This window comes from Portunus trituberculatus, chromosome 35, assembly GCF_017591435.1.
Source record: "Portunus trituberculatus isolate SZX2019 chromosome 35, ASM1759143v1, whole genome shotgun sequence".
NCBI lineage: Eukaryota > Metazoa > Arthropoda > Malacostraca > Decapoda > Portunidae > Portunus > Portunus trituberculatus.
The window spans coordinates 10,535,926-10,545,925 of NC_059289.1; the positions used below are offsets into that span (position 1 = coordinate 10,535,926).

Genomic DNA, 10,000 nt, shown 5'->3' on the forward strand with positions numbered 1-10,000 from the left:
CATGGATATTTTGAATGAACTATATACTACTTCAAGATTTAGTGACAGGGAACGAAGCCAAAACATTACTATTGCCTCACCTGGTTTACACCTGATACACAACCCATTGGAGTCACGCACAATTTCCCTGGTCTCTTCATCAACTTTCAAGAGAGCTACAGGATAGACAGTTGGGAAGAGAACAGACACAAACCCAACTGCTCCTACTTTACCATCAATATTAACTGTGGACAACAAAAATAACACAATTACTACATACATATTGCTTACTATAACAATACAATAAAACATCTGATCAATATCAATATAGATAAGATAAGAACATTAAATAACCATGGTTGTCAATGATAATTCAATGAACATAGTAAAACCCAGGAATAACTTACTAATGTTGGCATTCCCTTCTGTTGATCCATAGAACTCACTTATTATAGGTACATTGAACCTTTTCTGGAATTCCTCCCATATGGTAGGCCTCAAACCATTTCCAAACATGATCCGAATCTGGAAGTGAAAGCCATAATTCACGTAAATGTTTGCAACAAATGTAAATTAAGACATGACCATACATTAGGGCTTTGTGAGAGTCACTATCTTTGAAGCAGACTGCATCATTATCCCTTTGTTTTACATGTCACAGTGATGGGTAGAACATCAAAAGATTAAAGACTGCATTACTTTGGTCACATAAATGAAAGAGCTGTTAACAAAGATCAATGTAATTTTTCATTTAATTTGTATGATGAAGCTATTGTCCCATTGTTTAACAGGTGATAGTGATTGGTAGAATGTCAAAAGATTAAAGCCTGCATTACTTTGGTCACATAAATGAAAGAGCAACAAAGATCACTGGAATTTTTCATTTAACTTGTATGATGAAGCTATTGCAAAATGGAGTAAATCATGTGGAAGTAAAGTGACTAATAATGATTTCTTGATTGCCAACCTTGTGTTGAGAGTCTTCTGGTTTCTCTGGCATGTTGAGGAGGTAGCGACAAATCTCACCAATGTACTGGCCAGCCTGTCAATACACACTTAAACTGTATTACTTAAATAATATACAACTGAAACAAGTCAACACTGTTTTTACAACTCTTCTAATAACACCTGCATATCCATCATTTAGTATTATGGGTTATTGAGCAATGTCAGATATCTTATTAAGAAAGATAATTAATGATCATGTGACTCACAAGTGAAAACAAAGCAAGATGCACAAAGCATACTATTCAATTCCTATCAGAAAAGACTATCATTATTATGTTCATCACTGCTAATCAGTAAGTTAACTGTAATGTATTTATAGTTTTTATTATTACTCAGTCATCAATACAGTCAGTGACATTTGTGATAAGAATTCCTGCCGATGTGACTGTCAGACTACACAATCTGCCACCTTGTTCCTTCTTGTTCTGAAAAATCTGCCATGAGATCAACTACTTATAAAAGTATGTTTTTGGAAGCAGTATTTAAGGTGTGACATATTGATCTCTTGTGGCTGTTCCTTGCTTTGACTAACAAAACAGCTGTGTTTGCCTTAAACAGTGTTCTACAGAGGTGATGTGCTATACTTGGAAAATATATGTTGGTGAAGTTGGTGGTGTGTTGGTAAAGAAAAGCAACATTTTTCACCAACAAACTCACAACCTTTTCATTGCCAGTAGCTATGCAATGTACATTTCACCATTTAATTGAAACTTTACACTAAGCCTATGTTATTGTGGCTTCTATATTTTACAGGCATCACACATCACCTCAACAGAACGCTGAGGAGGGACAAGTTATCCATCTGTGCAGTGACGCTTACATCTGCAAGTTCTAATTGCAAATGTCACTAACTGTATATTTCTCTAATGCAATACAAGAGTCAAAGCAGTAAGGAATTCAAATAATTTCACTAAACAATGCCCCACACCATGACATTAGTAATTTCTTATATTTCAAGGTATATATAAAAAAAAAAAAAAAAAAAAAAAAAGACAAATATCAAATATATCAACTCATCATTGGCCAAGCAAGAATCATTTGCAATGCACAACTGAATGTAGCCAAAAAAGAATAAAACAAAAAAATTCAAGACTGCACATGCAGGAGAAAATATGAGAAAGAAAAAATCAGAAAGTGGATAAAATAAGCTTGATCTGACAAAACTGAGCAGGACAAGCAAAGAAAAGAGTGAGCCAAACTAACCCATGTGTCAACCTACTGTGCTGAGAAAAGTCTGTCCAGAATTTATACAGCACAGACTGGTTCACCAAGACCAGTCATATTAAATCTATTCAGTTCACCAAGTAATCATGCACCTCTTCCCCCTGTTGAAAAAAGTACATACTTCAAGCAACTAAAGAAACCAATGCAGTGTGCTGGTAATCATGAAACCAAATCTAGCTTTGTCAACAATACCATCAGAAATGTGAGACACCCAAGACATGCACCTAAAACCTTATCCTCTTGGTAATTTTCTGCTAAATTCAATGCCAAAACGTACATGCAGCATGATGATGATTGCTTCCGCCTTACTAATAATAATCTCCGGGTGCAAAATTAGACAATTTTGAAGGCAAATTTCTGTAATATTATCATAATCCATACAGGATTTTACCTTTTTTGGCCCAAACCATGTATGCCTGAGGAAGATGTTACACTAATATGCACTTATCATGTTAGCAATAAATATAACTTCAACTACACCTCATAGACAACACATTTCTAAGTGAGAGTCAAGATCCTCACTTTTCTAATAGGATGATGAGAATTCAATCATCCATCAATTTGTAAATAACTAGTCTTTATTTAATATTATATAGAATTAAAGTTAAACCAGCATCATCCCCCTTCTCTCTCTCTCTCTCTCTCATAAACAAAATTCAGAAACAATGTGTGTGTGTGTGTGTGTGTGTGTGTGTGTGTGTGTGTGTGTGTGTGTGTGTGTGTGTGTGTGTGTGTGTGTGTGTGTGTGTGTGTGTGTGTGTGTGTGTGTGTGTGTGTGTGTGTGTGTGTGTGTGTGTGTGTGTGTGTGTGTGTGTGTAATTCACCTCGGTCGCCTGCTGGTCACCCAGCCAGTCTTCCCCATTACGGAGCGAGCTCAGAGCTCATAGATCGATCTTCGGGTAGGACTGAGACCACAACACACTCCACACACCGGAAAAGCGAGGCCACAACCACTCGAGTTACATACCGTACCTATTTACTGCTAGATGAACAGGGGCTACACATTAACTCTTTCAGGGCTCCAGACCACGATCGTGGCTTTGAGGGAAATGCCTCCTGTCCATGATCGTGGTCCCATATTTGACGAGTCACATAATTAAACCGCGCCTCCTGGCTGTTGCTAGTTGCCAGATGACATTCTCCCATCCTCCCTCGACTCATGGGATGCACCATCAGTTGTGTGGTAAGAAAAATATAGTCACAATGGCATTAGAGTATCAGATGCCCCTTTTTTTGCAATTATTATTATTTTATGACGTCGCTAGTGACTATTTGTGCATTTATTTACAGAAATAACAAGAGTAATGATCAAATCTTGTTGTTAGAGAGCAGATATGCCAGATATTTTTTGTTTATTGGTAGTATATTGCGTATTTCATATATTACCATATATGGGCATGCATATCCTCGATCATGATTGTACGTACATCAAGAAAACGTATTTTATATTATTTGTGTGGGCATAATGTATGCACAGGTGTGAAAAATAATTACCCTAGCATGTTCTGGAGCAGTTCTGAGCAACTGCACTTCAAATCAGGCAGAAAATTCTGTGTAATTTAGTGAAAACACCTGCACAAGTTGCGGCGGAAAATAACCACCCACTATGATGGCAATACTCAACAGCGCACAACGTACCACCAGAAAGCCAACTTCCTATCATTATTGCACCACTTTCCAGGGTGAGTAAAGACCTAAATTTTTTACAGTAGATGCATAACACTCTATTATGCATGAGAATATTGATTGTTTTCAATTTTGTAAACCTCGATTTTTCGGCCGAATTTGCATCTCACAGACATGACCCAAAAACCTATTTGCGCTCTGAAAGGGTTAAAAGGCTTGCCCGTTTGCCTCGCCGCTTACCGGGACTCGAACCCGGCCCTCTCGATTGTGAGTCGAGCGTGCTGACCACTACACTAAGCGGTGTGTAATTCACCTCGGTCGCCTGCTGGTCACCTAGCCAGTCTTCCCCATTACGGAGCGAGCTCAGAGCTCATAGACCGATTTTCGGGTAGGACTGAGACCCCAACACACTCCACACACCGGGAAAGCGAGGCCATAACCCCTCGAGTTACATCCCATACCTATTTACTGCTAGGTGAACAGGGGCCACACATTAAGAGGCTTGCCCATTTGTCTCGCCGCTTACCGAGTGTGTGTGTGTGTTTGTGTGTTTACTTCTGTATACTTTACTAATAAAAAAATAAATAAATAGAATAAAACATTAACCATCATGGATGGGTTTAATACACCTAATGGGAGAAAAAAAAAAAAAAAAAAAAAAAAAACTTTAGCAAGGGTTAAGTACATAATATTCCTTCTATATGAAAAATAGATGAATGAAAAATTAGATCAATCAATATGAAAAAATATATATCCCAAATAAATTAATCAATAAAAATAAATCCAGCAATTGCAAATTAATGTTTGTCTTGAGGAATGTGATGTAAATAATGTTTGCTTCCATACAGGTGAGAATCTTACCGTGCAGCCATACTTTATACAGTCAGACCAATACTGTGTGGCTGAGAATCTCCGTCTTATAACGGTAGGGATGCCTGCAAACAGAGTCTGGCCTACACCAAGGATGCCTCCAGCCGTGTGGTAGAGTGGCAGAGGGTCATACACAATATCAGAGCTGGTTAACCCAATCATTCCTCCCATACCTGTTGCAGCAAAGAAAGCCCTGCCAACCAACACACAAAAATGAATAGGACATAGACAACCTGCAAATGACAACATTAACACATGTGCATGTGTAACACTTAAGGATTACATCACCACATCAATCTGTTTCTCTAACACATTCTTCACCGACACAACTTCACACGTCAGGGAGCTAACAAGGACACTTGCACAAAACCACAATGAACATTAATATTCCAGTGACATCTCAAAAGAATTGCTACACAAATGGTATTCACCAGAAAAGCAATTACTACCCCAACATCAGACACTTCAAAGTCTGATTCTTCTTACCGTACACTTATATTTCACACAGTCTTTCCAGTAAGCAGAAACTGAAAATTTTCGTTTGAGGACAACAGTATTTCCATGACAAAGGGCTTGACCTGATCCTAAAAGGCCCGCCGCCAGATGGTACAGGGGCAGGGGTGAGTACACAATATCGTCGTCAGTCAGACCAATCATACAGGTACCAGCAATCATTGCCATGTAGCCTCTGTTTTTCCACATTTTATCAAAAAACTTTCATTAGCAGAAATTATGCATAATACAAACAGATATAAAAAAAAATTGGATATTTTGAACATTAACATAACTCGGTAGTTTTTTCCTACTATATAACATAAGGTATCACTGCACCAAAGCCTTCCATTAAATTATATATTACAGGAGAGTTATTTGCAAAACTGTCATTTAATTGCTGGATTATTACATCAACAAAAATATTATTACACTACGCATTATCAATAATGGACATTACAAATATTTTTTAGCTTTAATCAATTACAATTTCATCTTCAGAGTTCTTCAAACTATTTTATTTTTCTTGCAAATATATCTTTAATACTGAAAACTAATTATCATAATGCTTTTGAAACATTCAGTTATTTACATATTTATATAAATCACAACTAAAATGTTTGACTGTACTGGAAAAAAAAAACCAGGAAACAAATACACTGCAAGATGTGGCATGTGCAAAGGGGAGACTCAAGGATATGATCTATAGTTCACAAGTGAGACGTTATGCAATGTTTTGGTCTGTCTGGCTTTAGACTACAAATGGAGATTAGTAGATCAGACAGAAATCAAGAGTTTGAATTTAACAGGCAGGTATTACAAGAATAATTTCTATAAATACAATAAAAGAGAGCACTATAGAAAAAAATGTCAAAGAGCAATAGAAAGTATTAAAAATGCAATGCTTGCTGCAAGGCTTGTAAAAAAACCTTGATCTCTACTTTGGCCACTTCCCTCAGAGAAGGCAAGACATCAGATATACATAAATAACAGGCAAAAGAAGTGAAGCACTCATAAGCTTTTAATAATTTCTACAACTAATTCTTTATAGTACTACGTACTAATTTGAGTTGCTGATAATTTTATAAAAATATCATATATCAATGAAAGACAAGATGTTATTGTTTAGATTCTTACCTGGAGTGCTTGATGATGGCAGCCTTGGGAAGGCCAGTGGTGCCAGAGGTGTAGATGTACACCATATTATCAATGAAGTTCACATTCATTAGTTGTGGTGGTACAGTGGTTGGAGCAGAGGGTAAGGCAGAATCCAGGTCAATGCCACCTAATGACATGGACATACATGGTTAGCGTCATGTTTCTAAAATTTGACCTTTGCTGTACTTTTCAAATATTTGTCTGAAGAATTTTGACTCATTTTGACATTGAAAATGCTATTTCAATATATATGTTGCATAAATAAGCATGTTTTTATCAAAGGGGAATAGTTTGATCTATACACACCTTTGATGGCAATTTCTTCTTCTCTGGGACCATATACATATACAGGCAGACTTGAAATCTCCTCTCTGTCATATATATCACATATTGCTGGGGGGAAAAAAATGAAAAGAAAAGGATGAGATCGAAGACTTCTATAACAAAATGCTTACAAATCACAGAAAGATATTTATGTCTTTTAATAAGTATGACAAAAACCAATCAGTGTAAAGCTAACCTGGCTGGACCTCAGCACCACACACAATAGCTTTGCATGATGCCACTTTAATACAATGCACCAGTGGTTCAAGACGGAGATTATAGTTGATGAGGGCAGGAATAGCACCTATCTGTTGAGAAGGGGAAAACTTCAATTGGTTTGTTTTTGCACCGGGAACTTATTTTGATACTTCTTTTCCTTCAAAAGCAAGCATACTTTAAAAATACAAGGGACAAACATAAACTAGACTCCCATAAGCAGACACGCGGAGCAAGGTGTTTACTTGACTACAGTCCATTTCTGTGAGTCATCATTTCCACAGTAGCCATTCAACACAATAAGAAACAGTAGTCATTGGTGATAAGCATTCACAAGAATAACACTGAGTTGTATGTTAAGAACAACTGTATTTCTGAGGAATGACAATGAGGTCTACAGTGAGAGAGTACATCTATGAGAAATACTTAGAGTTATCTGGTAGAAGGGGTAATTCCTATCAAGGGGCTCTCAGGAATGCTGTGTATCCTTTGTGCCTACCCACTTGACAAGTTATTGTGGGTGTTACCAATGACCTCAATGCAGACAGCTTTGGTATGGGAGTTATTTGGCTTTGGTTCAGTGCTACTGAAATGGTCAAGCCCAACACAGTCATTACACAGCATTACTGTTAATATAACCACACCATAAGTAGTTGTCATAAAAGGATTGCTGTAATTATAGTATATAATGTGCATTTACCTAGTTGTATTGTACAGGGTTTGAGTGGGGCACATAGTGTCCTGTCTCCATTAATCCAATTTTTCTTTAGTTATGCACATTATGTGCTGTAACAACTTCATCACTCAATGCATCCCACTTTTCCACCATTCTATGTGAAAAACTGTATTTTCCAATATCCTTCACACACTGCCTCATCCTAATCTTCTTTGCATGTTCTCTTGTCCTTCTAGCTTCTAGTGTATTTACCTAGTTGTAGTCTTACGGGGCCTGGGCTTTATGCTCATGTGGCCCCATCTCCATATCTACACTTATCCAATCTTACTTTAAAAGTGTGCACACTCATTGCAGACACTACTTCTTCATCTAAACTGTTCCACGTCTCAATACATCTCTGTGGGAAATTATATTTTTTAATAGCCCTCAGACATCTTCCTTTTCTCAGCTTTTTACTATGCGATCTTGTGCTTTGGATGTCATATTCTTCTCTCAGGATCAGTTTCTCATTATCCACTTGGTCCATTCCATTGATCAATTTATAAATTTGTATCAGGTCTCCTCTCTCCCTTCTTTGTTCCAGGGTTGGTAGATCCATAGCCTTTAGTCTCTCCTCATATGTCATCCCTTCAAATTCTGGAACCATTCTTGTAGCCATTTTTTGTAGTTTCTCCAATTTCCTTATGTGTTTCTTTTTATGAGGGGTCCACACTACTCCTGCATATTCTAATCTGGGTCTTATCAATTTCTTCATCATTTCTTTGTCCATGTAGTGAAATGCTACTCCAATATTCCTTAGCAAATTATATGTTTCTCTAAAAATTCTATCAATATGGCCTACTGGTTGATTGTTTTCTTCCATCGTCACTTGTAAGTCCTTTTCCTTTTTTACTTTCTCCAGTTCTACTCCATCTCCCATCTTATAGATTCTCACGGGTCGTCTTTCACTCTTTCCCATTTCCATGACATGGCTTTTGTTCACATTGAATTCCATTTCCCACTTTTTGCTTTATAACTCTGCACAGTTTTGTATCATCTGCAAACAGATTTATGTAGCTGTTCACTCCTTCTGGCATGTCGTTAATATAAATGAGGAAAAGTATTGGTGCCAATACTGACCCTTGTGGCACTCCGCTTTCTATTGCTCTCCACTTGGACTTCATATCTTTAACTACCGTCCTTATTTCTCTCCCCCTCAAATAATTTTCTATCCATCTCAATGTGCTTCCTTTTAAGCCACCCTTCTCCTCTAACTTCCATAGTAATCTTGCATGTGGCACTTTGTCAAACGCCTTTTTTAAATCCAAATAAATACAGTCAACCCATCCCTCTCTCTTGTACTCTATCAACTATTCTAGAATAGAAACTCAATAAATTAGTTACACAAGACCGTCTTTTCTAAAACCAAATTGGCTATTTGATATTAATTTGTTGTCTTCAAGGAACTCGATCCATTGTTTCTTTATTATTCTTTCACACATCTTGCATATTACACTAGTTAGTGATACCGGTCTGTAATTTAAAGGTTCTTCCTTCCTTCCACTCTTATATATGGGAACCACCTCAGCTCTTTTCCATTCTACTGGTACTGTTCCATTTTCTATTGAGCATTTTATGATGTTGTATATAGGACTTGCTAGTTCTTCCCTACATTCTTTCAGTATTCTGCCTGAGACTTCATCTGGTCCCATTGCCTTCTCTTCATCCAGTTCCTTCATTAACTCTTTTATTTCAAGCTTGGTTACTTTAATCTCTTTCATATAGATTGTCTCTCTATTACCCTGTGGCCTTTCAAATTTGGATTCCTTAGTAAAGACCTCCTGGAATTTATTATTTAATAGTTCTGCCATACTTTTGGGTCTTCCACCATCCCGTTCTCTCCTTTTAACCTTTCTATTGTTTCTTTTGCCTAATTTTTCCATTTATGAATCTATAGAACAATTTTGGTTGCTCCTTACATTTTTCGACAATGTCCTTTTCAAAGTTCTTTTCCTCTTCCTTCCTCACCTTAACATATTCATTTCTCGCTGCCTTGAAGTTTTCCTTATTTGTTGGATTCTATTTCTCCTCCACCTTTTCCATGCTCCATCTCTTTTCTCCTTTGCCCTAGCACACCTTGCATTAAACCAATCTTTCTTTCCTTCTTCTTTAGGTCTATATTTTGGGACATATTCCTGACTCCTGTTTTGTATATTTCCAAAAATAAGTTATATTCTCTTGCATTGTCTCTGAGTTTTCCATCTCCTCCCAGTTTACGTTTTAAAATAGTTCTTGAGATTCTCAATATCAGCCTTTCTGTAATTTAATCGGTATCCTTTGTATGAATCGTCTCTATCTTCCTTTCCTCTTCTATATCTATTTCTAATATTACATGGTCACTCTTTCCCAATGGGCACTTATATCTTATATCATCATTCATTTGTATAC

At 37.0% G+C, this 10,000-nt stretch overlaps 2 protein-coding genes across 6 annotated transcripts in view; one reads left to right on the top strand and one right to left on the bottom strand.

Moving 5' to 3' along the window:
* Nucleotides 1-10,000, top strand: part of LOC123513320 — a 40,194-nt gene that overhangs the window by 9,969 nt on the left and 20,225 nt on the right. The gene's annotated exons all lie outside the window — the stretch shown is intronic.
* Nucleotides 1-10,000, bottom strand: part of LOC123513322 (long-chain fatty acid transport protein 4-like) — a 24,163-nt gene that overhangs the window by 2,974 nt on the left and 11,189 nt on the right. For 4 of the 5 annotated variants that reach the window (XM_045270433.1, XM_045270436.1, XM_045270435.1 and 1 more), the window contains 7 exons: nt 6,878-6,989; nt 6,664-6,750; nt 6,337-6,484; nt 4,699-4,900; nt 947-1,021; nt 387-504; nt 81-224 (listed from right to left, as the gene is read on the bottom strand). In XM_045270433.1, the coding sequence (XP_045126368.1) occupies nt 81-224; nt 387-504; nt 947-1,021; nt 4,699-4,900; nt 6,337-6,484; nt 6,664-6,750; nt 6,878-6,989 (886 nt within the window). Of the gene's footprint in view, nt 1-80; nt 225-386; nt 505-946; nt 1,022-4,698; nt 4,901-5,193; nt 5,396-6,336; nt 6,485-6,663; nt 6,751-6,877; nt 6,990-10,000 lie in introns of all 5 variants that reach the window. The other variant, XM_045270434.1, reaches the window with a different exon arrangement.